Below are 20,758 nucleotides of genomic sequence, written 5' to 3' on the forward strand. Positions count from 1 at the left end.
TCTCACATTTCGGTTCTTGAGTTCCAGATCTGCATGGGGCTCACCGCTGTCAGTGCAGAGCCCGATTCGGTTCCTCTGTCTCCCTCCCTCTCTCCCTCTGACCCTCCCAGTCCCTTCCCCACTCACGCTCTCTCTCTTAAAAATAAATAAAACATTTGAAAATAAAGTTTAAATCATTCTAATAGTATACAAAGATCAATTCAGATCATAAGATACAGAGTTACTATATACCTGAACCCAGAGTTACATTATAAAGATACATATTCAGAGACATCTGTTCAGTTGAATAAACGACCTATAATAAAAAGTGTCATCAATACATTAAGAAAACACTGTCATAGCAAACATGAGTAAATCATTATTTTCCTAAAGAATGTATCAAATAGGCTTTGGTTGGGCTCATTTGCATTTTACAGGAATGAAAACATGTCTCATAAAGAAATAGAATAACAGTATGTTTTAAGAGGAAAACTATGACATGATATAAGTCACATTGTAATTGAACGTTTAATAATGAACAGCTCTTAGGAAAACCAGAATAAATTGCAAAACGTATTTTATAAGGAATTCCCCTCTACTCTGCTTTCTTTAAAATATTGTGAATGTTCAGAAAACAAAAAAACAACCCCCCCTTGAAAAAAAATATATTTTATTTCTGGTATAAGGTAAATAAAATGTATATTTAAAATTTGTTCTAGGTAAAATTTTGTTACCTATAAAAAGGCATTTCCAATCCTAAATAAAATGGCAACTTATAAAAATAATGAATTTATGTTTCCTGGTTCTATTAATAATATACGTAACAGACTACGTGAATAATGAACAAAATAAAGAATACTAAAGTAAATAACAAAAAAGGAAAACATGTATTTATGAAGTGTTGGCCAAAACAGAAAGTGGGGAGAAGGAAGAAGTGCCTACTGGTCTAAAATCTACCTTCTCATCTTTCGATTTTACCTTTGATTAAGGTCTCAGATGGTACTATTAAAAAAAATTGGTCTGAGTGACCTAATTTCAAGAACATAGTATGAAAAGCATTAAAATATGAAGACTGAAATATCACTGAGGCCTTGAGGAGTAGCATGTGGATCCAATTTCACTCTCCTAGAATTTGTTGACTAGAAACTAGACGTGTTCTCTCTACTTCACACATACACAGTGGTTGAGGGTGTGGCCTTCGTAGCCAGACTGCCTATATTTGACCTTCAGCTCAGTCACCTGACAAACTGTTGTTCCTGAGCAATTACTCAACCCTGCTGGGCATCACTTTCCACACCTACAGAATAAAGATAATTCATTCTATTTCACAGGGTAGTTGCACTTATTTAATGAGTCAAAATACATGACACACGTTGCCCCGTGCATAGGATATGGCACGCAATGTAAGTTGAGTATTAGCATTTATGTATTATCCCACTGAAACTGAATCTCAATGGGGAAAGACTTTGTTCCTTTTCGTTACTGTTGCTTCTCCAGGGTCTAAAACAATGCTTTGCAAATAATCACATCATTGGCGTACAATAATCACTCACTAAGCATTTGCTCTGAACCGTTAACTGCATTACCTCTGTGTATGCACATGTATAAATGCATAAACATATGATACGTACATGTACATGTACACATAAAGTAGTTTCTTGTTAAAGGTAAAACATTAGAGAAAAAGGCAAGAAGTTTTAGTAATAAAGTAAATTCAATGTCCCTGACCTAACATTATGTGCACTGGTTTGGAAAAAAAAAATAGGTATTACTGTCTTCTATTCCTAATGCCCTATAGAAATGCCATCTCTATCTAAAATTGACCCTTGCGTTCAACAGTTAAATACAATCAGAAGCAGATTTAGATGCAATAAAAAATTTAAAAAATTAAAAAAATAAACCCTTTCAGTTCATGCCGTAATTATTGCCATTTCCCTGAAAAAAAAAAAAGAAGAACTGATTATTCTGCCATTTTTAATACAGGAGGTCAAATGTAAAATTAGCTCTAGAAGCTTAGAAAGGTAATTCTTTGAAAAAGTCTCTTCAGCTGTTATGGTCCACTGCCTAGAAATTCTGACCAAAGGGGAGGGAAGAAGGAGTTCCTCTTCCTGACTTTGATGAGTTTACCCTGTATTATCCTAACAAAATCGCCACTTCCTACATCCCGTTGGACACATGTATAGTTCCCAGGCAGCTCATTATAGATTCTATCATGTGAATTTTTAACTTGAATAGGAAAATAAAAAGCACGATAAAAAAATATCCTCAATGCGTCCATGGATTAATGTTATGAAGCACAGCGTATCGCAGATATACTATACTTATCAGTAGGTGGTCAAGAGTCAGAGCGTGGTAGCAGCCTCAGTACATGCTTGGCAGTCTCCATATGCCAACAGAAATCAGACTCACGGGAACTTTGTCAGACCAATTATGCCACTGTGCATGAAAATCCACTGAGACTGTCCTTAGAAAAGAGGGATTACTAAACCTGCGGTATTATAGTTTCAACTGACTCCCTCGCCACTTAACTCCTACCGCTTTCCATTTGGATCTTAATACTGAAAATATACTGGAAATTTAAGGCTAAATATTACTATCATCGCTTAAAAAGACCTCCTACATTTGTGGAACAATTCTTGACTATTTTATATAAATATTGATTTTACATTAATTAATACACCTAGATGCACTGATCGGTCGGCAAAGTTAAAATAACTAAGATGCTATTTTATATCACAAATCCCTGTGAAGCTGAAAGTTGCAGAAAGCACTCAGTGATGTGCATAAAAAGCTAGAGGTAATAAGCTAAAAAAATGAACTTTAATTGTGTCCCCTCAAAATTCATATGCAGAAGCCCCACACCCCGATGTGACTGACTTAGTTATGGCCTTTATGGAGGTAATTATGGTTGAATGAAGTCAGAAGGTGAGTCTAATCTCATAGAACTGATGTCCTTGGAAAAAGAGGAAGGGACAGAAAGAAGGCCATCTGAGGACACAGTGAGCAAGTAGCTGCCCACAGCCAGGAAGAGAATCTTCATCAGAAACTGAATTTACCATCACCTTGATCTGGTAATTCTCGTGTTCAGAATTGTGAGAAAATACATTTCTGTTATTTAAGCCACCCATCTATGGTAGTTTGCTATGGTGGCCCTAGCAAACTGATCCTGAATCTCTCTTTTAAATCTGCTAAGCATACATAGCAGGTATTGTGGACTAGAATAAAATGCATACCACAGTCTAAATATGTAAATATGTAAATTAAAATCTACCATAGATACTATGCTAATAAAAATTCTCAAGTTTGGAGAGAGAAGTATGTTGGAGGCGAGTTGGCCATAGGCAGCTACTGGACCCTGTTTTATATAGAAAGGGATGGGATCTAGGAGAGATTCTGTTTTGTTTTTCCCCAGTTAGATATGTTACATGGAGATACCAATAAGACCTGCCTCTTGAAATTATTAGAAATGAGTAAATGATACATAGTATACCCTTTGGCAGAGTGATTACCAAAGAATAAAAGCGCAGGGCACCTGAGTGGCCCGGTAGGTTAAGCCTCCGACTTCTACTCAGGTCATGATCTCGTGGTTCATGGGTTCGAGCCCCACGTCCGGTTCTGTGCTGACAGCTCAGAGCCTGGAGCCTGCTTCGGATTCTGTGTTTCCCACTCTCTCTGCCCTCCCTGGCTCACGCTCTGTCTCTCTTTCTCAAAGTAAACATTAAACAATTAAAAAAAAAAAGAGAATAAAAGCTCAATAACTGACTGCTCTTCATGTTAGAGATTCGCCATGATGTATGAAACAAAAATTCCCAGGAAAGCTTGCATAGAAGAAGAAATAACTGTTAAAAAGTGATGGAATGTTTTTTTAAGTGTCAAAATGGATAATATCAAAGTGTTACAAGCCTTTGCTAAACTATTTGCTTTACAGCAATAAAGCTATTTCTTCTCCTCCTTCACCATCGAGACGTCAACAGGTACTGAAAGTCTGATAACCAGGACCTATTCAACTATGCAAAGGCACACACACTTCTTGCACTTTGATCAGGGATCAGTGGAGATTTGATGAAATTCATCAGGGTTAAGAGAATATCAGATGCTTCCGACAAGCAGCAGGACAAATTAAAGCAACCAACCCACCGACCAAACAAAGAAAACCAAAATCAAAACCAAACAACCATTTAACATAATGAACGGTAAAAATATTCCAATAGTGTACATGCATCCCACGAAGGCTTAGAGAGATTCACGGATCATTAGAAATATTATCTTGAGTTGTGGTAATTCTTTTCAAAGCCCCAAATGTTTTATGTGACCCCCCCCCCCATAAACCCTATCGTGTAATCAGAGCAGGGGTTGTTATGTAAAATGACAGAGGACAGTTTCAACAGGCTTCCGGACTTGAAAGGACTTACACAAGGTCACACTGGCAAGCCAGTGACAGAACCAGGACAAGGAGGCAGATGTTCAGATTGCCTTACCCAGATAGGAACTCATTTTCCATTTTGCCGGAGACCTTCGAGAAGTGAGCTAACAAATGGAAGTTAGAAATTTCAGGGACTCTAACCCAGAGTTCTTGTAGCCTGACCTACCATCTGCAATCAGAATTCAGAAGGGGGAAGGGCTAAAAATGCAGGTTTCTGGGCTATAGTACAGGCTTGCTAGAATTCAGTTTCTGAGAATTGAATGAAACTGGGACAAGAATCCATGACAATAATGTGGCCACTATGTTTATGACAATAGTCTGGTAATAATATTAAGGAGAAGGTGAGTATGTTGCTATGCATTGGTTGTGTCCCCCCCCACCCCCCCTTTTTACTTCTTGGTTCTATCTTTCTCTTAACAATATGGGAGCAGAAAACGAATGCAAACAGCGCAGCGGGACATAATATTTTAGACTGAAAAGGAAAACGAAACCACACCAAAACATCGGGTCTAAATGGGAGCAAGTGAAGGTTTACTACTTCTTGACGCTAATCTCGCAACCCAATCAAGCCCTGATGTTTAACACCACTCTTACGATTACCAGCGTCCTGGGCCAAAATTCACGACATTGTCCTCGTCAGGCCTGGAATTCCCTTTCTGACATAGACTTCTTACTTCCCAGATGTCTAGCAGGTGTTGGAGACGCTTGGTGCCTTAACACAGTCCTGGTCTTGGAAGCTGCTGAAGCTTGCTCATCCTCCTTCCTCAAGGCCCTAAGCAGAAGCCTCACTTCCCCAGAACGGTAGATCTTGGTGAGGTGCTGAGCTGCTTAAAGTTGTCTGCATAAAGCAAGTTACACCAGAGCTTGCCAAAGACAAAACTCAACTCCTTCAGCGGTCATTTGCAATTTAAGAGTGCTCTTTCATATGTGAGCTAGTAAGGAGTATTTTTATTTTTTTGAGTAGAGCTGACACACAATGTTATATTAGTTTCCTGTGTCCAACATAGTGATTCCACGCTAAGAAGCGCTTTCGAGTTGCAAGGCATTTTTCTTTCTTTTTTTTTTTTTTTAACATTTATTTATTTTTGAGACAGAGAGAGACAGAGCATGAACGGGGGAGGGGCAGAGAGAGAGGGAGACACAGAATCGGAAGCAGGCTCCAGGCTCTGAGCCATCAGCCCAGAGCCTGACGCGGGGCTCGAACTCACGGACCGCGAGATCCTGACCTGAGCCGAGCCGAAGTCGGACGCTCAACCGACTGAGCCACCCAGGCGCCCCACGAGTTGCAAGGCATTTCTAAGCAACCGCCTCACTGGCCGTCACTCCCAAGACCATATTCTTCTCTCTTCCGGACCTCTCTCCTTACTGAACTAAGTGCATGTTTCTGTTTACAGAATTCCAGGCTCTCACCTTTAAAAATAACTGTTCACTATAGGCTTTCAAAATAAAAATGGAAACTTATTATTTATCAGTGAGCATGGGCTGGTACCGTGAATGGATAATATCTGCTAGAACATGCAAACTGAGGAATACGGACACCCATGCCTATGTTTGGGCATAAAGGTACCTATTTTTTTTTCCACAAAGAAAGGGATAAGGGTAAAGATGAGAATCTGTACCTGGTAAGAATAAGGATCTCAAGAAAAGTACTGAAAACCAGCATGCTTGCATGTTTCTTCATACTTCTTCAAAATACATGGGAACTCTACTGGGTGGCCAGTGCCTCTCTTACTTGCCTCGCATATCTCTAGTTTAATTTTTATCTGTTTTTAAGGGTTTGGTGTTGACACCACCGCCAAGGAGAAGGAAGGAGAGGACAGGAGGGAACTGCTCATTTGCTACTGAAATGAGAGCCACACCCACACAAAGAGGGCAGGGACTCTAGCCAACATGGCAGGTAGCCTTTTATCATGGAGACATCCTCCCAGCAGGGAACGAAAATAGCAATTAGGACACTTACAGTCTGATATAAAAGTGGACCTACCATAGCCCAGCTATTCCATATGAAGGGATCTTCAGGATACCTAGCACCAAAGCCCAGGCCCTTTGTTTGTTGTTCAACAAATACAATGAGTGTCTTCTATGGGCTCGGCACTCGACTAGGCACCGGAAATCAGTGATGGATGAGACAGACTTGGAGGTGGTTCCTCTGAGTTTCCCATGTATATCTGGCCTATGGATATTATTTTTGGGCTATTTTTGTGTCCTGTCTCTGAATAGACTTGGTCTATTACACCCCAAAGCCTCGCACTGTGTATTTTTTTTAAAAATTTTTTTTTTTCAACGTTTATTTATTTTTGGGACAGAGAGAGACAAAGCATGAACGGGGGAGGAGCAGAGAGAGAGGGAGACACAGAATCGGAAACAGGCTCCAGGCTCCGAGCCATCAGCCCAGAGACTGACGCGGGGCTCGAACTCACGGACCGCGAGATCGTGACCTGGCTGAAGTCGGACGCTTAACCGACTGCGCCACCCAGGCGCCCCTCGCACTGTGTATTAAAGATATAGCAAATCAATACAATCTCTATAAAATGAATGGGGAAAAAAATCACACACATTCAAGAAAACTGTTTTGCAAACTTGTAGACTGAAAATTATTCCCAGAGACATATTTCAAACTGTGGAATTACTTCGTAAGGTCCTTGAGTTTTTCTAGAGATAGCCTCAAAAAATATAGGGTTAAAGTGACTTACTCAGTTCTTAAGGTGATTGTTTCTTTGCTTAAAAGCACACATGGGGTTGTTTACAAATCCAGTTAATTAATTAGATCTCTACTTTCTAGCCACAGCCTTTTTGTTTGTTTGTTTTTGTTTTGTTGTTAGTAGTATCAACTGTAGTTTGTGACTACAAAAAGTTTGAAAACCTGGGTCATGTTCTAAGGGGTTCCTTTGAAACGATTTCACCCAGATCAGTCAGAAAATAGATTATATTCAAAAGCACAAATTTCACAAATTTCCCCAAATGCTTTCAGTACACATGAATTCTGACATGGTATTTCTTCAAAGACTTCATAAAGTTTTTAAGCTAGTTCCATCAGAGTCATGAATAGGTTGTTCATTATTTCAGCTTCCTCACCTCAGATATAATAATGGTGCTTTTCCTCACAGATTGCTCTGAGGAGTAAATAAGCAAACATGCATTCGATGCATTGAAACTTAAGGGACATGATGCAAATATAATCTATCCTTTTCTGCTCCATAATCTTTTTTTTTTATTATATATTAGTTCCATAAGGACAAAGACTCTATCTTACTATTTTTTGGCATATCCAGTGCCATTGCTGATACTGGATGTATTAGAAGGTATTAAACCGGACTCCAACATTTCCATATGTCTCTTTAGATGTTGTAATGGGGAATAAATTATTATCTTGTCATTTAAAACAAAATGTCCCAGTGCTAAAATTTATAGGGTAATGGGTAGTTTGTCCTGAGTCTCTCTCCCATCTGTCCACAGGCATTTCCCTAAATGGTAAATTCCAGTAATCACATAGGAGACTGGCCAAGAGTCCTGAGGTGGATGGCGATCGGCAGGAAGGGCGGTAGAGAAAGAGGGGGAGTCTGTGCAAATAGGAACCAACTGGTGACATGTTCGAAGATTAAAACACACACACACACACACACACACACACACACACACACACACAGAGGAATGATAATAGACTTCTCCAAGCTTTTTGCTGTTGATGATTGCTATTGTAATAGTATGCTGTTGATCATTCTGATTCAGCGGAATAGTACGTTAAAATCTTTGGAAGTGTTATTTTTTTTTTGCTTCCATTTATTATGTTTTTCCACTAATAGCCATAGTTTCCCACCTGAAACAAACTACAGTCGTGGTCCTGAACCCTTTTCAACCGCTTACACAATGAAACACTTTTTTTCCCACGGCGACCAAGAACAGAAACACACACACCACGGCTGAAACAAGGGTCGCACGCAGCACACTTGGAATGGTTCTGTTTGACTTCAGGTCTTTCCAACTGTGGTAGAGATGCACTAAATTGATTCTTGCCTCGATAAGGTATTCCAACCCAAGTTTTCAAAATGCTGCCTTCGAATGTTCTTCTTTGTGAAAGTATGTATGTATTTCCCCTCTGTGTGGCTGTAATTAGATTATCCCAAACTTCTGGACCTTTTTTGGTCTATAATTGGTTTTTGAATTGATGTGATTTATTACAGGACTCACACATTACACATCTAAGGAAGTTAAGTTTGATGAGGGAACATGACATTTTCAAGAAGCAGAAAGTGGCAAGGGTCTTTCACCAGCCTCTTACGCCGGTCTTTGTGCTCAAAACAAATTGAGAAGTTGAGGATAATTAGGTTTTATTCAGGAATTTCACTACAGTTTCATTAATACTTCTGAAAATGTCATTTTTGCAAAATTAAATAAACAGCTAATAGAATAAAAAGCCTGAAATATATACACTAGAGATTTTCATAGGTCAGGGTACATTTGCTACCACTCTACATTTTAGTCTTCTTCCAATATTCATTTATTTTTATTAAAAGGCTTTCATATTGAAAATAACTCACCAAAAATATCCCAAGAATCTGGGATTCTTAGTCTTCCAAAACTTGGACAAAAATTAGGGGGGCAAATAATGTGGTAAATACATTATAAAATTATGAAACTTCACACTTGAACACTTATTTTTAGGCACATAAACACATACAACAGATACATAAATATATAACCATAAAGAATTGGAGGGACTATCCAGAGGATTCCCTGACTTGCCTAGAATATTACTTATCAACTAAAATTCAGCCACTCTCTCAACTATATCTAAATGTTGCATTCTCAGAAGCAGCTTGGATCTATGTTATCAGACATCAAATAGAATAGCCTTCAGATAAATGTACCACGAAAATAGGAAGCCACAAATTCCTTCTGAATGTGACTACAGTGACGTTAGTAAATCTAACGGAAAGATTCCAAATTTTCTTAAGGAATTTAACAACAAACATACTTAAAAATTCCATAGATAATTCAGATTCCTTGGTCAATATTTCAAGATTAAGGAAGAAACAATCTATTGGCAGTAACTGCTCAACACAAAATTTGCCTCTCAAATTTATTTTATATACCAATATTTTTATAAGTATTGTTCAAGGTCCTTGAGATAGATGTGTAGACATTATATTTTATTCTAACACAGCTATCTCACTGGCCTGGAAAAGGCTGTAATTCCATAACCCTTTAAAAATGTTGATTGACTTAGGATTTTACCAAAAGTCAGTGTTTAATGTATTATAGACAAAGACTAAGTAGACTTAATTTTCCTTGGTTCACACAAAGCTAGAATCTTAAAATTCTTGTTGAAATGTGCCTTGGGATTTTTTTTACAGCCTTCGCTATTCATTTCTTCTGCTAACCACCTCTTTGAGAACGGAATTCTCAGTGACTCAGATGTCCATTTGTAGCACATTTCTTTATTAATACTGTTTCTTTTCTAAGTTTATTTATTTCAACACTCTTTTTCCTTAAACGGGGGGAAAAACTTGAAAATCAAATGCACAACAAGCAAAACAAGCAGTGATTGGCTGACACCCCACGGCCAAGGGCAGGCTCCAGCAGGTTTCGGAGTAGCAAGGACATCAGAGTATGGAGCATAATGGAGCATCATATTAGAGTGGAATTCAGCCAAACACAGTAATGTATGGATGTAGACGCATCTGAAAGAAGGAAAACAAAGATTTATGCAGGTAAAAAAAAAAAAAAAGTGCGATGAAGGATTTTTCCCCAATACCTTATACCCAATCAGAATGCTGTGGCAGAGGTTTTGGTCACAGAGAATTTTTATTTACAAATTATGTGTCTGTAAATAATAAATATGCTCGGGGGAAAAACAGTTAACTTGTTAGATGAATCCTACTCAGAAGGTTTAATAGTTTTTTGGTTTGTTTGTTTGTTTGTTTGTACACAGCATTAGAGTTCAATACAAACATCATCACATTCCTGAACATAAACCTTTATTCCGCCTTTAAAACATTAATTCACCAGACGTGATAATTAAGATTAGTTTTAGTGGTTTCAGCTCCATTCTTCTTGGAATGTGATTTCTCCCACAACACTAATGCTAAATAAAGCACTGTGTAATGTTCCGAAACAGAGTCCCTGCTTTAGAAAAGATTCTACGGGTTTTTAAAATAAATAAGAGAGAAAACTAAAGCTGACTCAAGATCTATGTGAACAGCTCCTACTATTTCTATAGAGTCATGGTAAATAAATGGATGAGGAACCTTGCTCTAGCCTAGAAATTGGTTATATACAACTTAAACATAAAGCTCTAAACAAGTATTGTACTAAGTTTCCATTATAACCTTCACCACCATTGTCTCCCAGGAGTAGAAAAGACAGTAAAATTTCTAATAGCACTGGCAGCTATGGCGAAGCAAGGATTTTGTCACACTACATTTAGTTTGAAAAACAGTTCAAATTTCATGTTTGAAATTGACAAACTCAATCATTAGCATTTTATCACTAGGTAAATTTAAAATATGATGCACTAGATTGGTTAATTGCCTAACAAAGGAGAAAATCTAACTGAACATTTTTTAAATGTCACCTTGCTTTAAAAATTTGCTACAAAACCAATTTAGCTGAAAAATTCATTTGCAATTGTGTGTTAAGGTCAATATGAAGGTTGTGTTCCCCACAAAGCTGGCAAAATGCAAAGGAGCATAGAAGCCAAAAAAGGATCATCGATATAAATGAAAACAGGCAAAAGATTATTCCAATTAGGGTGCATATAAACTTTTATACACAATGTATAGAAAGCTTGTATTAATTTCCACAAAAGTTATGTTCTCATTGAGAATATATTAATCCCACCTGTTGTCAGGCTTCTGCTGAAATTAAAAATTCTGTCAATTAACCTGCTGAATATATGCTGTAAACAATGTTACTTCAGTGTATGTCATCAATTGCTATTTTACAGAGAGGGAAAGAGCCATTAATTTCTTTTGAAAGTCTAGAAAATGTGAATTGTAACTCCCCCAATAATTTACAGATAAAAACTGGAGCCTAAAGCAGCATTATATTCTATTGTAAAAAAGTCAGTTTTCATAGCTCAATATGTAGTTATACATAGACAGGTGAATCTCAACAGATTTCTGTTGCTATTGAAATGTGTACAGAAGAAGGGATGTAAATTCAATTTTATTCCTCGGGGGGAGTACGATAAAAAACAAAAACACTGGTCTCTGCATTCCATGACTTGTATCCACACTGTATCCTTGACAATCTTGTGATCTCAATCAAATTACTTTCTTCTAAAGGCCTCAACTTAAGTTGCATTGCCCCGTTCAAGGTACCAACAGGAAACAGAATTCGCACCCCAATGGTACAGATAAAGACCTTAGTCTCTTCATAGAAAATGAAGGAACTGGTATGGTTCATATTTCTTAATTCTAAACTGTGATGACTCTAGTCATTTTAGATACAGGCACTAAATGATTGACTATGATACACTTTATTTCAATGTTGTATGTGTTTAAAGTTCAAATATGCTTCACATGTTAATGTATGAATATCACAATGAAATAAAAGTCTAATGGCACCATCGTTGGTTTATGTGAATATATCTGCACGAGTTTGTGTGTTAGAAAGAAAGAGAGATACCATGTGTACGCTTTTCCACATATAAGATACGTAATTACTCAAAGATAGAAAAAAAATAACAAGAAAGAAGGATTTTGCTGTATTCATCCAGCTGCATGATTTACTTACAACCTATAAACGGACTCTGTGGTATTGTGTCTAAGTTACTAATTGACTTGGGGTAAGTTTGAGAGAAGTTTCAAATTGCCATACTTGGACTTCCATAAAAACGTACATATTCGATGCAGATCAGATCAGTGGATGACCTTTTCCTTATTCAGAGACATCCAGAGGTCTAAGGTAATGTTGCTTTAGTAGATATCTCCTGACTAAAAACATCACCTAACTTTGATCAGTTATTAGCCTGCTGTCTGCTCTGTCAGGCCAAATGTAACAGAAACTCTACCATATGCACAATTCATGGTACTTCTTGAAAGTGTTTTTGGCTATAAACAGACACATCATATTGTAGAAACATGCTTATCAAATTGAAACCAGAAGCCATGGTTGGCATCACTCTACAGATGCTGCTATAGTAAGTACGGTGTCATATCCATACACAAACAAATTAATATTTAGTTTTCTCAGGGCTGAAAACCCTAATAGGCCATGGCAAGTTATCCATTCGCTTCCAGACTGGAAGTAATTAAAAAAAATAATTTCTGCCACATTTTTATACTAAGCATACAACGAATATATTGAACACAACTCGATAATTAAAGAGAACATTATTTAGACAACATTCAGCAGTTCCTTAGGCAAGGGAAACTATCATTGGACTTATTAAGAATTTTTCTTAAGTATTTTTGAAGCAGCTGTAAATGGATTTTTAAATTAATGTTTATTCAAGCTGTATCTACTCTGCTCTTGCCAAAAATACTTTATTTTTCATTTACTAGATACGATAAAATTTTTCCTTGCCAGTGCATTAGGTAATTAATGGCATGACATGTATAAACACAACCGGACTTAAAAATAACTTAAAAAGTAGTCACTATGCTTTTATATTGTGTATTAATCTCTTTTGGAATTGTATTATTCTTTAAGAGAATTGAAAAATATTTAACACATAGTAAAACTCTGAAGACTTAAAAATTAATAGAAAACATAGAATGTCTCTGCCTTTACTTCACAAAGCAAAAAAAGCACAATTGTCCTTCCAGGTCACAAAATTTGAACAAGCCCTAAAACCAGGTTTACCAAGCAAAGGAATAATGAAATGGAGAGGTAGAGGCTTAAGCTCAATAATGCTGTCAATGATCCACATTCTGCTCAGCTAGACACATTATTTAGTTGAGAGCAAGGGCTTTTGTTTTGACTGCAAAGGTCTGAACTATGAATACCTGGGCTACGTCATCAGTTTTGCTAAGGTATGAGTTTCAGGAATATATACATAGATAGATAGATATAGATAGATAGATAGATAGATAGATAGATAGATAGATAGACAGACAGATAGATAGCAACTCTGCAACACACATCTCATAGATGCTGCCAGAGAGTAACTATAGAAGATTGATTTGAAAGTTTCCAGACCCTGTGAAAACACACCAAAAAAGGGGGAGGGGCATTATTTTCAAACTTTGATTTCCACAAAGCTGCTTAATTTATTGCAATATAACCATTAACAGGATTTAGGAGCAGCACTTGGAAACGTCTAATTCTCATGAGGATAAGAACACTGTAAACAGATCTCACTTCCATTATACTACAAGTTAAGAACTATGATAAGGCAGTTCGGGAAATTTATAAATAAAGTGAAGCCTTTATGTCAGATGAAATCTCAGATTTTTAATTAATCCCTACCATAAGGAATTAAAAGACGGCATCCCTCAGGGTTTTCCTTAGATAGATTCAGTATCAACGGAGAAAATTATAACAAAACCTCGTGCTCTTTATTTTATTTTATCTTACATCACATTTAATTACAGAAAATACATTTTGGCAGTTGTATAAAAATTAAAGGTAATATCTTTTTGGGAAAAAAATAGAAAACCATCTACTATGGTACAAAAATCAGAACAAAAAAGATCTTGTTTATTATGTCAGATGTCTTAACAGAATGTAACTTTGTAAATGGATCCCTTGTCCCCTGACAGCAATATTGAAGAGATGAAGAGTATCAATTACTATTACTAATTACATTAAGAGGAATGTGTTTCATTCTCCCTTATTTCATTTTAGTTCAGCTATCTATTGTGGTCAAAACTTCACACATCTTTTGAACACCTAACAACATATAAGTTTTCCAGTCACTTCTGGCAAACTGCATGATTGAGACCAATGGTTTTGTAGGCTTTCTATTTTGGTATATGGACTTCTTTGCTCTGTTAAGAGCCTAGCACCATACATTAGTTTATTTATAAGCATATCACTTTGCCTTTTAAACAGGATGCCACAACAGTCTTGATATTGGCTGTCTTAAATATTCAAGAATCCAGAGCCAACCTCATTTGATGAGCCAAATAAAGCTTAAGTGACAGCACAGAACATATGAGGCGGTTGTATAAAATATCTATAAATCTGCCACTTGATATGTCCCCTCCAAAGTTTCAGATTACACAATTTAGAATGCTAATGCCATTCAGCCACAAGATAAAAAGTCTTATTAGGATGACAGCGAAGAAGTAAACATTCTGCAGAAAGACCTCTTCACACACTTCTGCACTACAAGTTATCATTTTCCAAGGAAATTTCTATAGATCTAAGTTTATTTGTGGGCTTTTTATAAGTCATCTTTGTACTATTATTTTAACTAGAATTGTCCGATAAAAGTACCCCAAACAAAACAAAAATCTCCTTCTAACTCCAGGTGAAGCAATAACACAACAGATATAAACTCTCCAGTTATCAAATTTCAGGTTAAAAGAAAGAAAGCTTTCACATGCATCACGTATTTTCGAAAGCAATTTAACGTAATGTAGTTCGGACCTGTATTTTCGTGGATTGCTTTGATTATTGGATATAAAAGCTATGTTCTCCTTATCCAAATAGCTACAGTAGAGTACTATGAGTAGAAGATATTTCTTTAGGAAACTAATTTTTAAGATTGTGAAAGCAATAAGGAATTAATATCTCTTTTCTATAGTATCTTTGATGAGCCCATCAATAACATCTTTAATGAGGCCATAAAACAAGTTCTTGTGCCTTCATTCTTCTCCGATTGTACATTGCACATGCAAAGCATATTTAATAGAGAAGCTATTATTCGATATTATTTGACAGTCATAAATGTGTTTTCTGAAATGAGTTCTGATGATGAGAAATATAGGATATTTTATTAATGGGGTTGCTACAGCCCTAGACACAGCAGTTTCCAAAAGGTTTACCTTGCTGAGTGTCAGACCTTGGCAGGTGTGAAAAGTAAACTTTGTGAGTGTTACATATATCACACAAGCAAAACTTTCAAAAACAGATTTTCTATTTTCTGAAGTCCATCTCAAAATATGTTTTTAAGATCTGTTTCCACATTTCACTGGGAAACAACCGTATTCTATACCACCTTAATAGTCTCAGATATCATCATGCATACCAAAATTTTCTTGCACACAGTGCATCCGACATGAACATTTCTGTTGCTTGGCTTAAATAAAAAGTGGGTCATGCAATTTTACTTTTGCTTGTAAACCCTTACACCAAACATGAGGAATACAAATGCTCCCTGCATATCCTCACGGAAGTTTAACTGTTACAGATATCGAGGTATTAAAAAGGCAGTTTTGCATGACATTTGTGTATCCTTAGATATCTTTAAACCAACATTTTTGTCAAAGTAGCCAGTTTTTCAGTATCTCAGACTTGGTACCACATTGGCACGAATTGGCCTCCGTTACCTGTAAGAGCTTGCATAATACATAGCATGGCTAAAACTTTTATACTGTGCAATTTGCATAGGCACCAGTAGTAACTTCAGAAATTTTCTCTCTGGATGTAATTATCCACTTCATAGCCACAAAACAAAACAATTTCAGGTCTAAGCTAACCAGCCAACCAATATTTACCTATTTATCCTGAAAACAGAAAATGTAGGATGAATTAGTGCCCTCAAGTTCAAAGAGATGGGCAAAACGCTGCCTACTTCCATGTCTGTTAGTAACTTTGTAAACACTGGGTGGGTAACTTGCAAAATACAGTGGTCCACCTCGTGTAGATGGCCCATGCTCACTCAACCGATGACATAGGAATTAACATTAAATTACTGCTGTTAAATTTTCAAATCATAGCTTTAAAAGGGAGAAAGCAAAACTTCACAGAAGGTGCTCTCTGCCTCAGAGTTATTTCACCTCTTCTGGGATATTTAAATATACTTGGAATACATCTTACCTGTTTGCTGTACTTGTTATTGGTTTGACAGCTGTATTCAGAGCAGTGATCTGATCCAATTGAAATGTTGTCTCCTGCTCCCACAAATGTGTTGGCTGGTGGTAGATCTTGTACGGCCTGGTGTTTTTTTCCTGCAGTTGGTGACTGGGGATGAAGCTGGACAGTAGGCAATGGAGAACTAGATTTGTAATGCCTGGCCAGGTCAGGACTGCCAGGCCCACCGTTAACGGATCGGTATCGCCCCATGTTTGGGCTGTCTGACAGCTTCTCATTGACACTATCATACCTCTGTCCATTTGGTTTAGAAGCTTCTACAGTGACAATGCTGCTGTAGAGAGGCTGCTTAGATTTTTTGTTTTTCTTGTCTTTTTTAGGCTTTTTAGATTTGTCATGCTGCTGGGGTGTAAAAAAGTCTTCGTGATCTTTTTTGCCAGCTTCATAGCCATTTTTGCTTTTGGACCGGCAGTACCTTGCCATCACTACAATTAAGATGATTAGAATCACGGTCATAATCCCGGCCACCACCCCAATGACAATACTGAGTCTCTGCTTGCTAATTTCGTAACTTGGGTCACCAGCTATATCCTGCGTGAGTGGGGTGTGCAAACTTCTGGCTATCTGTGAGTCAATCACAGTTGCATTAGAAACACTTTCATTGACAAACACATGCACCAGGGTCGTGGTGGACTGGGAAGGCTGTCCACTGTCATTCACTTGCACCACCAACCTGTGCAAGCCATAATGCTTTTGGGTGAGTTTCCCCACTAAGGAAACCACACCGCTGGTGGAATCAATTTCAAACAGCTTGAAGGGATTCCCTCCCACAATGCTGTAGTTAAGGTCTGCATTGATGCCATCGTCACTGTCTGTTGCCAACACTGTAGCTACTACTGTCCTGACATTACTTGAAGGTGGCAGTAAAGTGTAGGAAATGTTTCTGGGAAGGGTAACGGTGGGAGCGTTGTCGTTCTCATCCATGACAAAGAGAGAGACCGTGGCTGTGGCTGATCTGGGAGGATCTCCCCCATCCACAGCCTTGACTCTGAACGTGTATGTGGTCTGATGTTCCCGGTCAAAAGACATTGTGGAATAAATGGTCCCCGTGTCATTTTCAATGGAAAAAATGTTACTGTTTTCCTCTATGTAGAGGCTCATCTCTGCATTGCGTCCCTTGTCAGCATCCATCACCGTGACCATCCCCACAGGGCTGTTGGGCTGCAAGTTTTCTTTCACATAAAACGTAAAGACGTCCTGCATAAACTTAGGGTCATTGTCATTCTTGTCAGCCACCTGCACAATCACCGTGGTGCTGCCCTGTAACACTGGGATGCCTTTGTCTTTGGCGTTAACTTTAAACTCATACCTGTCAGTCTGCTCGCGGTCCAGTACCGTATTGACGAGGATGTCCCCGGAATCAGGATCGATGGCAAAGATCCCCATCACAGAGGAATCCAGCGAGTAGGCGATCTCTGCATTTTTCCCGCTGTCGGCGTCCGTCGCCAGCACCGTGGCCACCCTCTCTCCAGGGATGTTGTTCTCGGGAAAGTAAACCTCCACTACTGACTGGCCGAAGACAGGCGGGTTGTCATTAGTGTCTCCTACCTTGACAACCAGGGAGTTGTTGCTGGAGAGGCTGGGGCTGCCGGAGTCCACCGCCACGATGACCACGTTGAACTCCCGGGTGGTCTCATAGTCCAAAGGGGCCGAGGTGTGCAGAAAGTACTTTTTCTTGTTCTGGTCGCCCTCTGTGTCGCTGGCCGGCTTGAGCTGGAAGGGCACGTCGCCCACCACGGTGCAGGTGACCACGCCGTTCTCGCCTTGGTCTCGGTCGGACACCTGCACCAGAGCAATGGGGGTGTCGACAAGAACATCCTCCGCCACGTTGGCCACCCCGTCCTTGAGCGGGATACGCCCTATCTTGCGGATTTCAATGGACGGCACATTGTCGTTCTCGTCCTTGATGTTGAGGACCACCGTGGCCTTGTCGGTCTTGGGGGGCTGCCCGCGGTCCCGGGCCATGACCGTGAAGCGCAGCTGGTTCACCTCCTCCCGGTCGATACGGTGCAGGACACTGAGCCAGCCGGACGTCTCGTCGAGGCGCAGCAGCCGCCGCACGGACTCGGTAGCGGCTCCGAACACGTACTCGATCTGCCCGTTGACCCCCACGTCCAGGTCGGCGGCGCGCAACTGCAGGATGGGAGTCCCCGGGGCGCTGTTCTCGGCGAGGTCCGCCTCGTACACGCTCTTCTCGAAGCGGGGGCTGTTGTCGTTCACGTCGGTGATGAGCACCCGCAAGATGGCCTGAGAGGAGCGCGGCGGGTCGCCACCGTCGCGCACCCGCAGGGTCAGCTCGTAGGAGTCGCGTTGTTCCCGGTCCAGCGCCCCCTTCACGATCAGCTGTGGCTGCTTCTCGCCATCCGGGGTGTCGGCCACCTGCAGTTCGAACACGCTGCTGCGGCCGCCGGGGTTGGTCCCGCCGCCGCCCTCCGGCGCGTCCGGCCGCCTCTTGGAGCCGCCTGGGCCGCCGCCGCTTGCGCCGTTCCCGCCGCCCCCGGGGTAGGGGGCGCTGTCGGCAGGCCCGGCGCGCCGGCCCTCGCCGCCGCCGCCGCCGCCGCCGCCGCCCCCGGGCTCCTGGAGCAGCTCGTAGCGCTCGATGCCGTTGCGGCCGAAGTCACGGTCCGTGGCGGTGGGCAGCAGGTAGAGAGTGCCCACCGGCCGGTTCTCCTCCACCGTGAGCGTGAGCACGGGTGACGGGAAGGTGGGCGTGTTGTCGTTGATGTCGAGCACGATGACCCGGCCCTCGAACAGGTCCACCCAGCTCTGCGAGGGCCCGATCACCGACACCTCGAAGTCCAGAAAGCACTCGTTCTCGTCGAAGATCATCTGACACTGGGGCAGCTTCTCGCGGTCGATGCGCCGCTCGCTGGTGCTCAGCTCGCCGGTGAGGTTGTCGATCTTCAGGTACTCCGAGCCCGACTCGAGGCTGAAAGTCACCTCACCCGAGCCGGTCACGATGCCCAGGTCCGAGGCGACGTTGCCGATGCGGACGTCCGCCGGGCCCTCCTCGGCCAGTCGATACCGGAGGAGTTGCTTGGCGGCCGCCAGGCTGAGCGAGAGCGGCAAGAGGAGGCAGCAGCCCAGGCACCAGCCGCGCGCCCATCCCGCGGTCCGCATCCTCAGCATCTTCTCCTGCTGCTGCTGCTACTGCTCGTTCTAGTCACAGCCCCCTCGGCGCCCCCCTCCTCCGGGGCCGGCCGCCGGCCCTCCTCCCAGTCCTCTTCTCTCTCCGGGAAAGGAGGAAGGGAGAGGAGGGAGGGGGCGAGAAGAGCAGCGTGCGGAGTCGGCCAGGGGGACCAGCGAGGTGTCCTTCTTTTTCTTTTTTCTTTTCCTTCTGCTTCTTCCGAAAGTTATTGTTTCATAATTCATGCAATGGGTGCTAATCGCCCGCTCGCCGGCCGCCGTTCAGTCGCAGTACTCACAGTTCACGGGACACTGCGCGCCGCGGGCTCGGCGCCCCCCCAGAGTCATCCCCGCAGCGGGCGGAGAATCCCGGGCTCCCGTCCCCGCTCTGTCGGATGGGGCCGGAACCGCTCCGGCGGGCGGGCGGTGGAGCCGGGAAGCGGCGGGGAACACGCCTGCAGCTTCCCCCGCCTGCCAACCCCGTTGGTCTTTGCTGCTACTCGAGTTGAGTCCAATTCACGTTCCAGCCACACACTCCAGACCCAGCTTCTGCTCCGGCTGCCCAGGCAAACGTGAGTTGCTTCCTGCACGAGGCGCTGGGGCCAGCAACAAGCCAGTCTGAACTCTGACTCTGCTCTGGCAGCGGGGGAGCCAGTCAACAGATCGAGAATGAAAAAGCCCTGGCAGGTCGCTTCGGGCACCGTGCAGTGGAGACCACTCGCGTCACACGGCGGTCCGCGTCCGGGTCCCCCCCGCGCGCCGAAGAGCAGCCCGAGCCATCTTCAGAGACACCCAGAGAGTCAGTCCCTTTTCACCCCCAAGAGCTCGGGTTTCTCTTTTTTTCTTAACAACTCTGCGCAAGGTCATTAGTCACGAAGCCGCCGCCTGAAACCGCAGCAGCCGTTCGCCCGCGGGGGCGAAGGCTGAACCGTGCGCACCGCGCGGTGCCCAAGTTTGGGTTCGCAGCCGCAGAGTCCGTGCCTTCCCTCACCTGCATTCGGCCCGCATGTCGGAGCACTGGGATCTGCAGCGCTGTGCGCGATTCAGGGAGGAGATTGCAGCCTCTCTCTCTCCCCGCTCTCTCTCGATCCCTCCCCTCCCTCCCTCTCTCTCCTCCCTCCTCCCCCTCTCTCCTCCCTCCTCTCCTTTCCCCTTTCCCCTTCTCCCACTCTCTCTACTGCACGCTCCCTCGCCTTCCTCCCAGTCCCAATGCTGGCAACTCGAGCTGAACTTGATCCCTTTGCA

At 41.7% G+C, this 20,758-nt stretch overlaps 1 protein-coding gene across 10 annotated transcripts in view; it reads right to left on the reverse strand.

Annotated features, from left to right (window-relative positions):
- The window catches only part of PCDH7 (protocadherin 7), a 424,848-nt gene extending 404,318 nt beyond the window's left edge, over positions 1-20,530 (reverse strand). For 4 of the 10 annotated variants that reach the window (XM_086705267.1, XM_086705262.1, XM_086705269.1 and 1 more), the window contains exon 1: positions 16,334-20,529. In XM_086705267.1, coding sequence (XP_086561393.1) covers positions 16,334-19,516 — 3,183 coding nt within the window. In that variant the 5' untranslated portion in view covers positions 19,517-20,529. Of the gene's footprint in view, positions 1-9,820; positions 10,084-16,333 lie in introns of those variants that run through there. The other 6 variants (XM_086705265.1, XM_086705263.1, XM_086705266.1 and 3 more) reach the window with 4 other exon arrangements.
- Positions 20,531-20,758: the final 228 nt, after the last annotated feature.

This window comes from Puma concolor, chromosome B1 (genome assembly GCF_028749965.1).
Source record: "Puma concolor isolate L17-30 chromosome B1, mPumCon1.1.hap2, whole genome shotgun sequence".
Taxonomy (NCBI): Eukaryota; Metazoa; Chordata; class Mammalia; order Carnivora; family Felidae; genus Puma; species Puma concolor.